Source organism: Triturus cristatus, chromosome 9 (assembly GCF_964204655.1).
Source record: "Triturus cristatus chromosome 9, aTriCri1.1, whole genome shotgun sequence".
Taxonomy (NCBI): Eukaryota; Metazoa; Chordata; class Amphibia; order Caudata; family Salamandridae; genus Triturus; species Triturus cristatus.
The window spans coordinates 259,865,673-259,884,551 of record NC_140592.1 but is presented as its reverse complement, the minus strand read 5'-3'; the positions used below and the strand labels follow the sequence as shown (position 1 = coordinate 259,884,551).

At 43.3% G+C, this 18,879-nt stretch overlaps 1 protein-coding gene across 1 annotated transcript in view; it reads left to right on the top strand.

Annotated features, from left to right (window-relative positions):
• Positions 1–272: 272 nt before the first annotated feature.
• LOC146797709 (sodium- and chloride-dependent GABA transporter 3) overlaps positions 273–18,879 on the top strand; it is a 929,762-nt gene continuing 911,155 nt past the window's right edge. The window contains exons 1-2 of the mRNA XM_085624875.1: positions 273–550; positions 1,021–1,254. Coding sequence (XP_085481001.1) covers positions 1,035–1,254 — 220 coding nt within the window. The 5' untranslated portion in view covers positions 273–550; positions 1,021–1,034. The remainder of the gene's footprint in view (positions 551–1,020; positions 1,255–18,879) is intronic.

Sequence of the window (18,879 nt, the reverse complement as noted above, 5' to 3'; positions counted from 1 at the left end):
TTTTACAGCTTTTAGTGCCACGGCTCCACCGCTCTTTGTATCCCCTCGAGCAGCGAGAGGCGAGCAATATCCGCCCAGGATGTGATTTGTAGGGGTAGGTCTTGACTGGTGCTCCCCAGCGAAAAGCCATCTGATCCACAGCTTCATTTCATGGGCAATTGAAAGGCTGCGTGGCGCTTCGACGCTCGGCACAGGGCTGGCTTTGATCCACGGAGAAAGAGGGAAGGAGAGAGTAGGAGAAATAGACTGTGAGAATAAGGGAGGGGCTGGGGGGAGACGCAGGGGGAGTAGGAGGAGGCAGGTTGTTATCAGATCACTCAGGCAAAAAGCAGAACATTTGCAAATTATCCACTGCGTGGGTAGCAAGGAGAGGAGCGTAGCCACAGCCAAGCACCGAAAGACCCGAAATCCTCTCAGAAAAACGTAAATACATCTCTGTGCGTAATTACCTCACGCTCAACCCTTAACTAATCGGCGCTGCATCGATTTTTTTTGCTGCTGCAAGACGGGGAGACATCACTCACTCCACCAGTCACAACAGCACTTACTGGTGAGTAGCGGGACTCTTTCCTCTGATTTTGGTGGGCTGAGGGGGAGTGGGGGGTGGGGAGAGCATACTCTTGTTTCCATCTGCCTAATTGTCGCTTTAAGTGGAAGATACAGAATGCTGTGCTGAGATCAATGCTGGCTTTCAGACTGTGTGGGTTCTGTTGCTTGTATCATTCTGTGACTAGTGGACTCACAGTTTTTTTTTTTTTTGCATGTGTAACAATAATGAGATGGTAGGAAACGCATATTGGACTCTCAAAACCAGCTTAGCGCGTAACCACATGTTTACCATATGAAGCTGTGATTTCATTAGCTGCCTGCCCCTGAACTATGATTTGAAAGTTTTAATTAGCAGGCTGAGCGTTCCGAGTGCATTCAGTGGCACGCATTTTTATGTAGCTGCCTTTAAAGGGAAAGCAAGCGATTCGAATAAAATGAAAGCTCTTTTAAGATTCGTTTCATTTCTCCTAGGCTGAAAGGGAGTCATGACAGCTGAAAAGACTATCCCGGTAATTAATGGCAAGCCCGAAGATGCTATGGACCCGGAAGCGTCCAACACCAACCTGGTCCACAGCAACGACAAGAAACTGAACCAGAGGGGCCACTGGAACAACAAGGTGGAATTTGTGCTGTCCGTGGCCGGGGAGATTATTGGACTCGGAAATGTGTGGAGGTTTCCTTATCTCTGTTACAAGAATGGAGGAGGTAAGATGGCATCACGGGGACGGTAGTTCCTCTTCCTCACCTCAAACCAGCGCACAAGCACGCAAATTTCATAAAACAAGGCGCGCGCTGAACCTGTTTGCATCCTCAGCTGAGGTGTTTATACAAAGCGAAGGCATCCGCTGATTGGGCTGTCAAAGTGTCTTATTGGTCAGACTCTCTCCCCGGGATCGCTGCTGCACGTACGCTGTTAATCAAAGATAACATATTCCTGGGAGAGACTAGATAGGCGGTGATGCACCACAGAGCTGGCTTGTTTACTATTCAGCCATGGGTCACACTGTGTGACACGCTTCTGGCTCCTACTTACTGGTGCAATGAGTTTTGGCTATCTGTTGCAAAAATAAGCCATCTTTGTAGTATTAAAATAATTTATTTAGCAGAGTTGGTGCGTAATATACCAAAGTCGTCGAAAAGTTGTTTAATGAGGAATTGCTCCTAGAATGGAGGAAGTGGTCACATTAGAAAGATGTGAAGGAGAAAGTCCTGTATGTCTGTGTATGTTTTCTGCAGTTACTAGTGGGGGTGAGGTACAGGGTATACATTATCCATATATCTCTTCTGTTTAAAAAGCTTCTCTGCCATGGAATTGGTCGTGGCCATTTGGCTTATACAGGGGCACAATCAGCAACAAAGACATTTGTGCAAAATGTGGCCATTTTAAAAGCATTTTGAAAGAATCTTAAAGGAACAAAGGGCAGAGAAAAGAACATGGGCTCAGAGACAAGTGGAGGAGTGAGTAAATGTGGAAGCACGACTTATAACTAACTGGTGGATAAAATTGTGATTGTTACATTCAAACATGTATGTAGATTCTCTCTTCCAACTATACAGCCGATGTTTGGTTTTATGTTAAAATAACTAAGACATTTCGCCCTGGGCCAGAATTTGTAAATATCGTTTGGCAGGAGAAAAGTATTTGATGGACTAGGAAAATCCGCAAACTGAATGTGATTTTTTGATTTGGTGAAAAAAACCCATATATTTCATGGGCAACGTACAAAATTATTAACCAATGTTGATGGTACCAGTTGGGATTAGTGTACGTTCTTACACATTACAGTTTAATTCATTGATTTATTCTTTGATTCATTCATTCTTTGCTATGACTATGCCAAAAGTCCACATGTAATACTTAATGAAACACTTCAATAAATAAACAATTAAATAAATAAATAGTCCCATTTTGTTTTGAAATAAGATATGTAGTATTTGCAAACATCACTCAAAACTATTTTAAAGCTAAGAATTTGAGGGCGCTTTCCCAGTACTACGCAGACACATTAATGGGGGAAATGACCTTTGCTGGTATTCTGGTGAAGATTTTCATTCTAAAGCTGCCAAATCCAGATTGAAGCACATGCATGTGCATGAGGCAATTGTTCACACTGTTAAATCAACTCTTAGACATGCACAAGAAACCAACTCAGGTATAGTAAATTAGAGGAATTCAATAAACTGATAGGGTTTTATGGATCACGATTTGTTTAAGAATAGTTGTTTCTCCCCCCCTTAACCCGTTTGTTATAATGAGGGTTTCTATTGTACTTTCCCAGACTGACAGGACAACCTACATCTGGATTATTCAATCGTAAATTTAGGATAGAAGATAGAAGCAGAAACAGGATTGGACATTTCTGAGATAACCCACAAAGTTATGATAAAACCTATTAAAGATATTGGACTGTTTTTGTAGTGTAAAATTCACAACCGTATGTAAATATGTCACCAAAACGATTGCATAAACACTTTATGTTTCACGAGTCAGTTTTGCATGCTCTCTCTGACTTTTCCATGTGCAAGTCTAGTTTATGCCTGATGACAATTAAATAAGAAAACAATAAAAAAAGGCAAATAAAACAATTACGTGAAAAATAACAATTTCTACTTTTTGTACATTTGGATATTTTCAAATATATGATGCATTATTGTTTTATTGCTATGTGGAATATTTATGGAACACACACTCATTAGTATGGACTTTCTGCACTTTTGAAAGTCCGATGGTGACTTTCCCCAATGGTTCCAATGGTTCTACCTCAGATCAGTGTCAAATTTGGTTTGTGCAGAAGAATAGTCAGCAGATGGTTAATACATGGTATCTAGTTTTAAAGAAATGTCAAGGGATATTATGATATACTTCAATAGTGATTATTAGTATAGCAAGTGGAGTGCTTTGTTGGTGTTTTCTTTCAAGGTATCATGTGTTGTTCAGGTAGTAGTCTACTGTATATTAACTACACTATATCATTTGACTCAAGAGCGAACAATGGTACAATATGCATTTCTAAACTTAAGTTTTTGAACTTTTTCAAGAGTTTACATGGTCTTGAAATGGCTTTCAATTTTATGGTGAGAAATGAAAAATTGTATCATGATCCATGTTCTCGAATTTGTAGGTCTCTAGTGACATAGGAACTTTCTCCTATCAGTATTGTAATATTTGCTTGTATCTTAGTAGTAGAAGAATGTGAACTTAACATCTTGCATCCGTGAGAGAACTATGTTGGAAAGTAAAGTAAATGGGGTGGAAACATTTAATATTTTTTACTTCTGTTTAAAAGTTCATGTTAAATGTTCAACTTCATCCAAATCTGTATGCACAATTTTACAAAATGGTTTAAAAGCAACCAGGAAGTGCAAAATGAATACAAATTAAAGAGTAGAAATAATAATGACATCTTTTCAGGCATATTTCATTGTGTTACATAAAGGGACAGGAACAATGCAAACTGTATTCCAAAGATTGGTCACAAGTACAACAATATAACAAAACCTGACAAAAAAAGAAAGGTAGTTGGAAGGAAAAAATGACTTGATTTGCAAAATGACATATCAGATGACGACACAAAGATGAATGGTAGTGCAATCAAGTATCAGGGCTTACAAGTTGTACATGTGTAAACAATGTAAATACAATGATATCAAACATGGCGGAAGTCTAGGAGAAAATGTAGCTAGGTGAGATTAGGAACAAAAGTTTGAGTGTGCATATCATAGAGTAAAGACTCAATTAAACATAGAAAGGGGAGACAACTTTTGCAGCAGTACTTTTTATAAAAAGGTAGTAGTAGCACCCGTTTTTTCAGTATTTTCTATTTATAGGTGACAGCTGGCTGTAACAACTAATAAAGGCTATTACACTACTAGTAAAAAAACTTATACATTTCACGGGATTGACATAGAAAATCTCAAAACAGGAGTGATAGGTAAAAGTCAATAAGGCAATATATGGTAGGGAAGGAAAATATTTCCATGTTGACATATTAAGATGGTGACAGTAAGTCACAGATCTGGATTTGGCATAGCAAGTAGCATTTATGAAATCATTGAAGGAATGTAATAGGAACCCTAAATGCATGTTCGATTACCAGAAGAGTTTATATAGTCAACAGCTTTAGCATGACGGGAAAAGAAAGACGTCTGAATATTGGGCCTGTGAATCTCAGGAAAATGATATTAATGAATGTAAAGAACTTATCAAGAACACTGAAATGACACAAGTTAAAATAATCGATTTAAAACTGCCAAAGACAGTGCCTGAAATTTAGTGTGTACAAACAACTACAGTGAAGGTCTTTATAATACAATTATGAAAGGTGGCAGATGATACAAGAATAACCCAATTGGAGGGACATTGATGCTGATCTTACAATGAGTATTGAGGAAATGGGGCTGGGCCCTTATCAGGCAGGCGAAAGGCTGGGTCACATCCAACACATTATAAGAAGATTTACATATCTTGAAATGAGTGCAATTTTCGTTATATTTCCCTGGACTGAAAACAGTCTTAGGGCATCGTAGATGATGAAAGATAGGGGAAAAACAGGATATATAATGAACCTGTGAGCTTGGAAATATAATGGAAAAGGCACATGTGACAATAAATAGAATTTTGCAACGGATCTACAGATGAGTTTTGGGTGAGGTTTGATAATAGCTGTTTCACAAAAAATAGGAACATTTTGCTATTAATGTAAAATTGAAGAGAAGAGAGAGAAATAATGGTCAGGGAGAGTTAATTGAAAAGGTGGCCATAGATACAATTAATTCGTAATAGGATAAATCATGTGAAGTATATTGTAGTCCAGTTCCTGGATACCCTCATGGGAGATAAGCTGCGCCATTCAAATTGACATATTATAACATAGTGTTGTACATTGTGTGGTTTGTTAAATAAATATAAAAAGCATACAAGAGAATTTGAAAGAAACATAGGTCTCAGAGATTGTGTATGCATATTTGGAAAATTATGCTCATAAGAGAAACGTAGTTCATATAAACTGGAATGCATTGACCTGAATTGTTTTTAAAGTGAATGTGAGTGATATGTCGGAGTGGAAGTGGTTAAACTAAAGGCAATCACAAGGTCTTTATGACTTATCAAAAATGAAACCTTGAAATTTGTGTTTTTATAGATAATTATTTTCCATAAGATAAGTTATACATAATAGTTACAATATTGAAGAGGTTAGAAGAAAAGACTGTCCGGTATAATCAGGATAACTAAAATATTATCTGACAGAAATATTTTGTCCTAAATATCACATAAAAATATCACTCCGTTTGAGTTATTAATAGACCATCTACACCCAATTGAACAATATTTCAGTTAATTCTATTTTTACAAGATTCTGACGCACAACCAACTGAAGCAACACAGCAATACAAACTCATTGCTTATTTTCTTTTACTTCTCCATTCCAGGCATTAAGATACAATATTGTATAAGACGAGTTTAATAACAAACAACATAAGGTATGAATTGGAAAATGTACTGGTATCATGCTGTTAAGCTTCGAAAAGTTATGAAGCAATATACATCTAGAGAGAAAATGGACATTTGTAAAGCTTTGAAAAAAATGTTGATGTTCATTCAAATGCCACTGGCCCAAATTGATGTAATGATTCCCTTTTTCACCCCGCAAAATGTGAAATAGCAACAGGAAGTAACAGACCTACGACAGAATTAATTACAGGAAACTGACATATGATGTTGCACCACACAACTAATCAAATTAGCACATTTTATTAGTTTGATGAACAATAAATTATGGTTAAGCAAAATCTTTCCAATCTGTTGTTACAATTTGTGCCAGTCAGAAACTACAATCTATAGCCTGTGCTTCTTTGGAAGTTCCTAAATTCTCTAGGAGGGTTGTGGCAGGTAGTCCCATGGGGCCCTTAAGCTGTGGAATGATCTGCCTGTACAGATACATTTGTTCTTTGACTTTTATCCCTTTAACAATTTTTATAAAATTCATCTTTTTGAGTTTTTGTTAGCACCTTCTTTCTGTGCTCCTACCTTAGTGTTTCTAACACCACTAAATACCTCTGTGACGGCAGTGCTCTGCAATTAGAAACACTACATTAAATACTAACAATTGTTAACATGAATCACATTTAATTATTTGAAAACACATTCTTAAAATACACCTAATTTGGCTATTAAGTAAAGCTCAACTTAGCAATTCATGAACAGTAGCTTGCTATTAAAACTCTCCATTCATGATGTCCTTGGCTTTAGTGGTGGCAACATTGCCAAACTCATGGGTTTACACTGCCAGAGATGCCGGTAAATGAAGACAGCAACAAACATAATGCAAAACAGTTCAGAAAAAATATAAAATAAGACAAAGGACAATTTAAAAATTGTGATGAGATTGCAGCCAAAAACGAAGTACAATATTAAAGAACAAAAATATATTCACTCATCTGGAAAATATTCTTTACTTTCTAATAGTGTTTTAGATTTAGTGATGTATATTTAATTTATATTTGAAGGGAAATTGGTTTGGAGATATTCAGGAAAAAGTATGGACTGACATCTTTTGTGTGTTATGGCTCTGCGGCTGAGTCAGGCTTCTAAGTGCCATAAGAGTTATCGTACAGAGTTTGTGCCTATATAATTTATATTAGGGCATCATTTCATTTTATTGTATTTGTGTGAATAATTCACTCAGCAGAGCGCATTTCATAGCACATAACACCCAGACTTTTTTTTATAGGTCACAATTCTATGAGAGTGGAGAACAGTTATCAGAGCATTGCCTTAAATTCTTGCTTCACGAAATGGACTTGGTTTGCACTCAGTATGGAAGTTAATTCTCTGGTTTTGACATGTTCATGAAATCATCTGGTACAGTTTCCTTGAGAAAGCAAGCAAGACATTCTGTGAACTATGCATCTCTGCTATGCAATTTTGCAGTCACTTTGAATCAAGCATGTCTAAAACAGTCTTTACACTCACTGATCCGTGCAATAAAACGTTTACCGGAACAGATTGATACAATAATAAGGCTTTTGAATGCATTTGAATGTCACTTTGAACTGGCCAAGGAGTGCAGAATTATATTTTGAAGTGTTTTGTTGTTTGCCAACACGGTGTTAGCACTTGATGCCTCCAACTTGGCTTATATTTGTGGCTCACACTACTAGCACTCATGAAGCAGCTGAAAGTGAAAACAAATGGTCCTATCACAATGTATTCAGGGCTCTAAATGTAGGTGCATGTTGAAAATACCTCCATGTGTGCCTGCCAGTAAGTCACAAAAGGATTCAAGGCAGGCATACATTGATTTACTGATACGGATTTCTCTGCCATGATTGCAGAGAAACCTTCAGCAGAAAAACCCTCACAGGGTGTGGAAAGTGAATGTTCCAAGCCGAAGTTTGTGTAAGTTTAAAAATCCCCCAAAACATGAACAAAAGGGACATTTACACACTTCTTTTAGACTCACCAACCCTGGCAATAGTCACATTTTCAAATGCCCAGGGTTGGCATAATTCTCCTCGAGGGTGTGATGGGCGACTATTTAACCATGGATTTTGAGGGGGGAATGAAAGAGAGACACAAAATGTTCATTTGAATTGGGCACTGTGTAGATGTCACAGATGGGGAAAATGAGCCTGTGGAAGATGTCACCTTACAGCCCCAGTGATACAGCTGGAAATCTGTGTCTCGTGCAGCTTTGAGTTGTACTTCTGGGAATGTTCGCGAAGTGTAAAAAAACGAAAAGTACATTCAAGTGGAGATTTAAGTCTTCGTGCATATATATCTAAATATTTTTGTGGATCAGGCCCAGTGTCTCCAAATGGGAACACCCACATTCAGTGTTGATTTGGCCACCCTAAACATCATATTTAATGTTCAGTGCCTAATTTGAAAATATCAAGTGCCAGGGCTCTCACCAGGAGGCCACTGCAGCTTGCACTACCCATCGCCTTTGTCATCTCTGCCAAAACAGCTACTAACCATCTCTCTCTCGCATGTAAATGCGACAGGTCAGATTATTCCAGGTCCCCAAAGCAAAAGGAATGGCTGCGAACGTAGGTATTAGCAATTTTAATGTATATTGTATTCCTAAACTACCGTTGTTCTGCTCATCCCTGAGTTAGATGAGCAGCGCCACCAAGTAGTAGACTGTTCTAAGTATGGTATTGACAATTAGATGCTGGTGCTGAGCACCAGAAACTAATTAAGTGCCGGTGCTTAGCACCGGAAAGCTCCTGCTCAAATTAAGCACTGTATAATGTTGTGTCTTCTGGTAAATGCCTGTAGCTAGAGGGTACAGGAGGTTAAGGAGCTATGAAAAAGGCTTTCAAATGAAATCCATGCTTTGCTCTGACCAGGGACTGCTTGTCCATATTGGAATTCCCATGGACAGACTGTCACATCAAGGCACTAAAGAAAGTTTAGGTTAAGTCACTATTTTACTATTCCGTAAACCCTTAACCCATACCCCTCATAAGATTCAAGTTGTTATTGACAAATAGCAGAATTTCCTTCATACATTTTTTACATAAAAATTATAAAGCATAACCATTACTTCAAAAGGGAGCAAGTGCACAGCAAGAAAACATACTATTAAAACAAATGAATAAAAACAGGCAAAGCGATCCCATTTAAGAAAAAAATCCACTAAAACGACCGAAAGAGAATAGACTGATAAACACAGAATGCTTAGAGAAAAGTTTGATACTACGATGAGGCTTGCTAGGAAAATGATGATGGCTTTGCACCTATCCGCTCAAGGCTGTCTTAATTTTCAGAACTAAATTTGCCGCAGGGGCAGTTAAAATGAATAATGAATGAAGAACGTTTCTCTCTCTAACACCCAAGTCTTTCGAGCTGCCGAGGGGATGTTTTGTTTCCCTCTAACTCTTTTGAGTGCAAAAAAATATGTTTGACCCATTGGTGATTTGATTACTCAATCAGTCAAATAATCTTTATTCGATCTAAATAAGGGCATGAAAGAAAACACAAAATTGGTGCAATAGTGACCGTTCAGATTTATTGTCACATGGACATAGTGATACGTCATTCACCTCTATATTGGATACATTTTATGTTTAAAGCATGTTTTATTGGTTTTATATACATATATGAAAATATTAAACGATGCAGATTAGCTCACCTACATCCGACGCCGGCGAAGGAGAAGAAACAGAAATAAACACAGAGAGAAAGAGCGCAGATGGGGAGACTCCGAAGAGTGAGAAGGCGATCGGGGCGAGGGGCAAGGGTGAGGGAGGGGAGCTGACTGAGTAGCCAGTTGACATCTATGGGGTAGGCCATGGTGTGCTTTCTGAAAGATAGTGATGTCTGGTTGTACATGAGAAATTTCGATTGTGTGGGGCTTATTGAATGGAAGGCAGATCTACCGGTAGCAGGAGTAATATGCGAAGGTAGGTGGGGCATGTCAGTTCCCTGAATTCCTTACCCAGGTATCTAATACAGGGTCCACATGTTTTGTCAAACTGTGGTAGCTGCTTCTTTGAGACTGCAGTACGCTTTTCCATGCCAGCAGGTCCCAAAGTTTGTGAAGCCAGTCTGTGTGATGTGCTACTCTATCCGTGCCCCATGTACTGAGGAGAGTTTGCTTAGCTGCACATAGGGCTAGTGTTATCGCACATCCCCTCACCTCAGGGCATTGGGGAAACACTTAATTACGTAGCTTGGAAACCTAGGAAGAGTAGTGTTAAATATTGTATCTTCAGTGTCTAATAGACCCTGCCAATAAGCTTGTATCCTGGGGCAATGGCGCGTTAACGTCCCATGTCCCAGGATCCCCTCCAACATGTGAGGATTCCCCTCGACTTCCAGTGTGCAGTGCGTTCAGTTGTGTAATACCAGTAGTGTACCAGTTGGAGAAGAGTCCCGTTTCCTGTGGTGCTGTGTACCGCTGTGTTTGCTCGCTTCTGGATAGCTGACAATTCTTTTGGTGTGAATTGCAGTTCACATGCCTTCTCCCATCTCAATTGTGCTGCTGATTTTGTGTGAGTTTGTGTCACATTAAAAAGGTGTATATGTCTGACAGCAGTCTTTTATCTGAGTGTCTAGTGTTAAGCCATTTTTCGAATGGCAACAGAGGTCTGCTTGCATGTGGTTGCAGCGTCGGTTGCATAATCCAATAGCGAATGGTCAGGTATTGCCAAAACGCAGAGGGAGGTAAATAGATCACCCACTCTTTTACAGTTTGCAAGTTGCTATGCTTTGTAGGCTGTGCCGTGGAATGCTTTTGGTAAGACTGGATTTCTCATTATTCGGGTTAATGGCAAAATCCATGAGGATAGCCTCTTCGAGGGTTGCACTGTGTCCCAGGTGCCCACTGTGGCATGGAGCACTGGGAAGACATGTGGTCAGTGGACCTGGGGAGCCAAGGGATTTTCCATAGGTGGATCACAGCGATGGCCTGGTCGATGAAGCACCAGTGCTTCTCGGTAGAGGGTCTAGCCCACTCAACCAAGTAGCGGAGCTGCATCGCCTGTTAATAGAGTTTAAGATGGGGGAGCCGCAGACCACCATCCGCAGGGGACAGGTATGTCAGGCGCTTGGCGATACTGCTCCTTTTCTCTGTCAATATATACTGCTCCAACAGGTTTTGCAGTTTATTGAGTACATGTGGTTGGGGGGACTTCCAGGAGGAGCAGGGTTTGCATAACATAGAGTATCCTGGGTAGGAGTGCCATCTTGACCACAACCAATCTCCCAAGCCAGGACAGCTTATGGTCTATCCATTTCTGCAGTTCCGCGCACATCTGCCAGTAGGTGTCTATAATTGCCATTGGCCATCTGTCTAATCCTGGAATGGATACGGAGGCCTAAATAGACTACCCCCGTGTAGCCCACAGGAAGGGGAAGAGGCGTCCCAGGGTTTCGTAATCTGGAGCTAGCATCGTAAGGTTTAGGAGTTGTGATTTTTGGGCATTGATCTTGAAGTCAGACACCTTCCCAAAGGCATCCAGTTCTTGTAGTAGTGTCGGTTAGGAGCCGAATGGGTCAGATAGCGCCACCATTACATCTTCGGCATGTAATGCCAATTTGTGGTTCCTGCCACCCATCATCAAGCCATTGATCCTTGGCTTTGCTTTCTCCCGTCCCGTCAACGGTTCCATATACAGAGTGAATAAGAGTGGGAACAGAGGACATCTCTGCCTTGTTCCCCACTCAAAATCCAAGGGCTGGGACAATACGCAGGTGACCTGGACTGCTGCCTGGGGCTTCAAATAACCACACCATATCCATTGTATGAACTGGCGCCTCAGTCTTCTAGTCCAGACAACAGCCTGAAGATAGGGATAGTGCACATGATCAGGGATAGTGCATCCGTTCAAACACTTTCTCAGCATCAATGGAAAAGAGAAGTGCTGTTATTCTAGAATGCTGTACCATATCCACAAGGTGGTACTCACATTTTGTGTGATCACTGCATTTGAGTTCCAGGATAAAACCCACCTGATATGTATCTGTAAGGCCTTGCATCATGGGGGATAAGTGGGTTGGTAGTAAAAATCTTAGTGTCAACAGTGAGTAATGATATGGTTCTATAGGTAGAGTATTTGGTAGGGTCCTTGCCCGGTGTCGGTGTGACTGTAATTGTGGCTAACTTCATTGTATCTGTCAAGGAACTGACATCACTGAATGAGTGGTAGAGGTGTGTAAGTAAAGGGGCTAGGGTGGGAGCAAAAAGCTTGTAATATTCCGATGGATAACCGTCCTGACTGGGGGCCTTACCCAACTGAAGGTGGGAGATCGCTGCCAACACCTCATGAGCATGGATATCATTCCCCAGGCCAAGGGCAAAATGCCTATCTAAGTGTTCCATCGGGGCTTGATCTAGATATGTCTTACCTCTCCCACTGACAGATCCTCCGATAGGTCTGTATAGAATTATTGAAATGCTTGCGCAATGTGGTCCTCCTGTACTAGGCTGTCTCCCTGTGTGTTTACAATTCCCGCTACCCTCTGACTGTTTGCCTGTGCTCTGAGTCTGTGTGTCAGTAAGCCTCCCACCTTGTTCCCTCCTGCATAATACTTCTGCTTGGTTTGCAAGAGGGCATATTCTGCCCTATCCATGTCTAACGTCCTGAGTTCTTTCCTTACTATTATGAGCTTGCAGCACGTCTGGTGGTCGCCCAACTGTTTATGCAGCCCCTCCACCTCCCTGTCTACCCCAGGGCAGTATGCTTTGTCCTTTTCTCTCTGTTATAGTGGGCAGGAATGGCGATAAAGTGGCTTCGCATTACCGCTTTAAAGTGTCCCATAGTACTGCCACTGGCGTATCCGGGGTATCATTAGTCTCCAAGAAGACTCTTATTGCCTCAGTGACTACTGTTGTGTGGTTGAGAAGTTTAAGGTTTATTCACCGCTTGCGGCTTTTGCATGGAAGGTTGGGCACACATAGCTCAATTTGTAGGGGCAAGTGGTCTGAAAGGGCCGCTACCCCGATGTCGATATCCAGTATGGAGTCTTCTGGAAAGCAGGTAGTTAGGAAGAGATCAATTTTCACATATATTTGGTGAACTGGTGAAATAAAGGAGTAGGACCTCTTTGTCATGTGGTGATTGTGCCAAATTTCGATGAGGCCATGAGTAAGCAGTTGGCGCTGTCCTTGAGGTGATAACATGCTTGTGTGGCCCACCCTTTGTACTGAGCAATCTAATGATGTGTCCAACTGTCCATCACCAGATTAAAATCTGCCCCCAAGAGGACATCGGCATCCATGGTCTCCATTACCCGGCCTATGGCCTCCAGGATGCAGGATTCCAGGTGGCCGTTGGGAGTGTAAATTTTGATTAGGGTGAAAATGTAAGACCCTATGGCTATGTGGAGGGTGAAAAGGCATCCTAGGATTTTTGCCACTGTGTGGAGGACTCTACCCGCAAAGTGAGTAGCTATGAGGGTCACTACCGCTGCCTTCTACCCAACCCCTTCCGAGAAATACTAACAATCAAACCAGCACGATCTCATATGTTGCCAATTTGTCTTAAGCAGGTGGGTTTCCTGGAGCAGCCAGATTTCATATTTAGATTTACGCAGCATAGATAGGAGAGCCAGGCTTTTAGATGGTGCATTAAACCCCCTCACATCATAGCTAAGTACCTTAACCAGCAGTCAGGAAAAAGGTAAGGTGAGTGGTACGAAATCTGTGCCCAACTGTCCCATCATTACCCTGGGGGCACGGTATGGAGGGAGAATATAAGGTTAGCAATAGCAGAAGGTAATCTAGAACATCTAGAGAAAGAAAAAAGGCCGCAACAAAAGAACAGCTAGCACTCACTGGAACTTTTCAATGATCCCCTCTCTGGGTCATCTGGGGTACAATGAACAGGGTCCATGGCACATGTCAAAGAGAAAAATCTATCAGGCCACTAGGCTCATGAGCCCCACCGCCCCGCAGGCACATCTCAATTCCAAGAATGCAGTTGGCCACCCTAGCCCATGTAGACAAAGAGGAAATGTTCTGCGGGCACAAGTCTTCCCAGGATGCTGCCTGCATCCCATACCCAAAATGTATTCCATTATTCACTGGTCGGCTCTCCCAGAATGTCGTTTCTCCAGAGCTTATCATAGCAGGGCTTTCTTTTCTTTACGGCTCTGGGTGTTGGAGGGCTTGGTCGTCTTCTTCTGCTTCGACCTAAGAGAGTGCTGTGTTTGTTTAGTAGAAGTTGTCATCTTATCGATGCTGTCATCCTGATCGTCTCCCGGGGCAGTTGCATCGAGGTCTATCAGATCTTTTACGTTCCCCATGGTACAGCCAGAGCGGGTCTTGTTGTCCCATACAAAAAGTTGAGGCAAAAGGGGTGGCCCCACCAGTAGCAGATTCCCTTCTTTTTCATAAATTCGGTGAGTGGCTTCAATTGACAGCATCTTTGCAGTGTAATGGGGGAACAGGACCTGGTAAAGCCATACCTTAGTACCCTCAAAGTCTATGACATTGTGGTCCAGTACTGCTCTCATGATCGTTTCATTCTGTGTGCAGTAGTGGAGGCACGTGAGGATATCCTGATGCATCCCAGGGGAGCGCTCCAATATGACATCCTGTGGCGCAAGAGTGGGGGCTACATGATGAAAAAGCCTGCGGAAATTCGCAACTGTGTATAGTGTGAACCCCTTGATACATCTGTTGACTCTCCTGGACCTATTTTCAACGTCCTCCAGTTGATACCTGACTTCAGCATTCCTATCTTGGAGGTCCAAGAGTTCTCATCTATGAGAATCCAGTTCTTCATCCCAGGAGTCACCAGCGTGTTTCAAGGAGTCAACCCTGTATTCCAATTCACAAAATTTTCTCCTGAGGTCTTTAACATCCACCGCTATTTCCTGTGTAAGGTTTGCAAAGTCTGACCTCTGTGTGCCAAAACATGGCCTACAGGAACGATATAGTGATGGGGGCTTCTTCCTCCGCACGGTCTACCGGAGTGGGCTCCAAGGAATCAGGTCCCACTTCACTTGCCAGTAATTTCCTGGGTGGGGTTTAGAAAGCATGTCCTTTATGGAGCCCTCATTTGTAGTGGTGGTCTGAGGGATAGTCATCATCAGGCCCCAAGGTGCCCACTGTTTCTCCTGGTGTTATATCACACCTTGTACAATTATCAGGGGGCATGGCACCAATGGCTGTCCCCTGATGTCCAGGCAGCTCGCTACTCGACTTGTGCTTAATCTGCCATTCAGGCAGATAATGGTCTTCCTGTAGAGGCAAGTTCCACTAAGAAGGTGCCACTCGGCCAACCATGTCCCAGCGGTCCACAGGGCTGTCCACCACCAATGTGTTACTCTTCCGGGGGCCCTATGATCAGGCCTTTCTGATCAGGGCATCTCACCCCGGTGGTGCACCCTCAGGTCTCCGACCATATACATAGGTGCATGCGTGTGGGCGAAGTTCAAGCGAGTCGCCCACACTCAAAGGCACACCCGGTCTCCTCTCACTTGCTGCAACTGCTGCCGCCATCACCCGTGAAACAAACTGCCCTCTTGTCACGCTGCGCTCAGTGCTCCTGAACTATGGGGCATTCACAAGTCAGCCTGGCACTCCTTCCACGCCAACACCGCTTCTAGGCTTGGGCTTCGTGGGTACGGCATCACTGCAGGGGCGAGGAAGAGCCGCTCGTACTTCCTGGCCAGGACGACTCACCTCAGAGGCCTCCACACTTGATGTCGCACAAATGCACACCCCGGCTGGTTCCTGAGCGATTGAGGGCAAGAACACAGCACCAGTTCCGGCATGCTTTGTACACTGACTCTCCAAATCATCATGAGTTGGCGCTGGTCCTTTCAGCCTCCCTCCACCGTCACAGTCTTCTGGTTAAGTTATGCCACCGCCATCTTGTGTCATCTTCAGCTTGGGGTCTTGGGAACCGTCTACAGCCACCTGCAGCAAGTCACCAGCAGATTCATCCGACTCGGGCAGCTCCCACGGCTCCAAACACCCTTTTTGCAGGTATTTCGGGCCCAAGGACCACCGCTGAGGCTGTTAGATAGACAGCGGATGGCGGAGCTCATAGAGGATGCAACCGTCTTGGCCTTAGATACATTAGAAAAATGCAAAAGCCAATGTATTGTTCCTGCTCTAAAACAAAAAAACGATCTCTTCTATTGAGAGATAACTAAGGTTAAGTATAAAACAGTTTCCACTGATGCATAAAATCTACACCACAGTGCTTTTATGTAGTTCAACTTTCATTCTAATTTCTTTACAGTGCTCAAAAAAGTCATCTTTAATTTTTAATTTTGCTGAACTATTGATGTTACTAGGATCGTTAAACAGAGGGGACAGCCCCAGGGTGTCTAGTGATTTGCAGATATAACTTAGCCATGGAATAGAGGTACTCTTCCCCAGGCTGAGGCAATCCAAAATGATGAACCTCCACACAGATGCCGCTGGGTTAGTCCATATACTGACCCACAGCAATAGTAAGGCCACCTGGACCTTGTCTGCAATATATCCCTGTTTGAGCTCAGAATAGATGATGAAACGTGGGGTAAATAGTGGTAGGTGCGAAATTCTACAAAGAATGCAATGTTCCTTCACCTCCAGGGAGGTACTGTTATGAACGCCCCAAATCCCGGATCCATTTATGGCTGTCGAAACACACTGGGAGTTCTACACTTCCAACAAGGGTGAAATAGTCCCTCTGCCTCCAGATCTAGTAAAATTGAGCACTGTGCCTTCTGACCCACTGTGTTTAAGGCAGGAGCTATTAAGCTGAGAGTGGGAAGTTCCTAGACAGCTAAAAATGATGCCTAAATAACAAAAAACTTTAATGCTGATGAGAACCTGGCCGTTGATATTTAATCTAGTTAACCTGGATTTATTGGGTCACATGGCATAATGTGTGACTTATCATAGTTGGTCTCTAAATAAAGGTTACTCATAAAAAGGACAAACTGATCCACCAGTAATCTCAAAGCATTTAGGGTATGTGCTAAAAGGACCGCTCCATCAGCGTACAGTAGCAAGGGCACCTGCATGCTTGGGGTCCTTGGGGTGTCTACCGGGTTAGAGATCACATAAGTGGATGAACAGTTTTTATTCAGGATGAAAAGCAGGGGCACGAATATACAGCCTTGACACACCCCCCATTTTAGAGAAAATTCAGGAGACAATTCCCCATGTACACTCATTTTTTTTTATCATCTGTTTTTATTGATTTTTCAAACACAATTACAGGAATTCGATTTACTTGCATATGAGTTCCTTCGTTGCAACAGCATTATATGGTGCACATGATAGGGACATAGTTGGGACGCAGCATAGAGACTTCACCCAGTTGCTCGGAACCCCTAATAAAGTACAGATCTTAAGCATTGGTGTGTGCGGCCAATTATTCCCCTACATGAGCACGTCAGGATGTCCCATTGAGTCCCTCAGCCGAATCCATATCTACTTTCAAGAAACAATAATGAAACAAACATAGAAAACCTCAACCACCTCAAATTTAGACCAGCTCCATTGTTCATATCACCGTCTCCGCCCCCGTTTACTCCCCCTCTCCCCTGGTAATGTTCAGTGAGTAAGCTACGGCACATAATCCTGTGTGTAGATGCGTATTCCCACATCACCCAATCTAGGTGTAAATCATGCGTGGAACCCTACGAGGTCACTCCGACGGATCTCCTGTTGCCCGTCCTGGAGTCAACCCCCCCCTGTCTGCTCATCCCTCCCATCTCCCTCCTCAACATGTCTGAGCGCCTGAAGTAGCTCCTCCCACTGCGCGGCTATGGGCGTCTTCCTCAACCCTAATGTCGCCTCCCGTCTGATGGCCGTCCCCTCCGCTCCAGCCCATGCAGCAAGTGAGTGCCTCCATGCCTGCAGATGAGGCGGATCTTGTGCCTTCCACCTCCTGGTTATGAGGCGCTTTGCGACCGCAAGCCCCAAATCCAGAAACCGAGACGTCACCTTAGTTGTCTCTGTCCTGCGAAAGTGACGCAGCAGGTAGACCACCCAGTCAAAAGATATGTCCCGTCCTGTTATAGTGCGCAGGGAGTCATGAATTGTACGCCAATAGGAGTGTAGTTTACAACAGTCCCACAGCATGTGTATGAGATCAGCCCCCGATTCAGCGCACCTAGGGCACCTTGTGTCCGTGCAACGGAAATAGCTGTTAAGAACCGCGGGGGTAAGATATGCCCTATGTATGACAAACAGTTGTATCTGTCGGAGGCGCATATTTCTAGGTATACGCACCGGGTCTTTCAATATGCATTCCCAGTCTTTATCCGTCAGCTGCCTCCCCAGATCTACTTCCCATTTGTGCCTGAGCGGCTCTAGGATAATCGCCGTGTGTATCCTCAATGACGCTGCAAACCATCGAATCAGACGGCAGCCCCGTCCCAGGACGTGTAAATACTGTATAGTGAGGTGCTGGCTGGGCTCTGCGGCCATGTCTCCCCACCTAGCAACCAAAGTCCTAACTAAGGAGTGATAAGTCAGGAATTGTCCCGGTGGTAGTCCCCCCCTTCCACAACCAAGTCACACGAAAGGAGCACTCCGTCCCGGTACAAATCTCCTAGGGTCTGAATATCTGCCTCTCGCCATTGTGTGAGCGCGAGGGAGGTGAGCGGTCCCGTCCCACTGGGGGTGCCTTCTAACGGCAGCGCTGGCGCATATGGGAGCACGTGCCGAGTAAGGAATAGGCTCCTGCGGAAGCAGCGATACGCCACAGCAAGGAGGAGCGGGGTTGGGACAGCACTCCTGGAGGCTGGATGGAAGAGCACCAACAACCGCTCAAGTGAGTACGGCGGCAGTACGGACGCAGTGTCCTCGTGACCCCTATCCGCGAACCAACAAGCTATCCACTGCAGCTGGGCCGCTAGGTAATAAT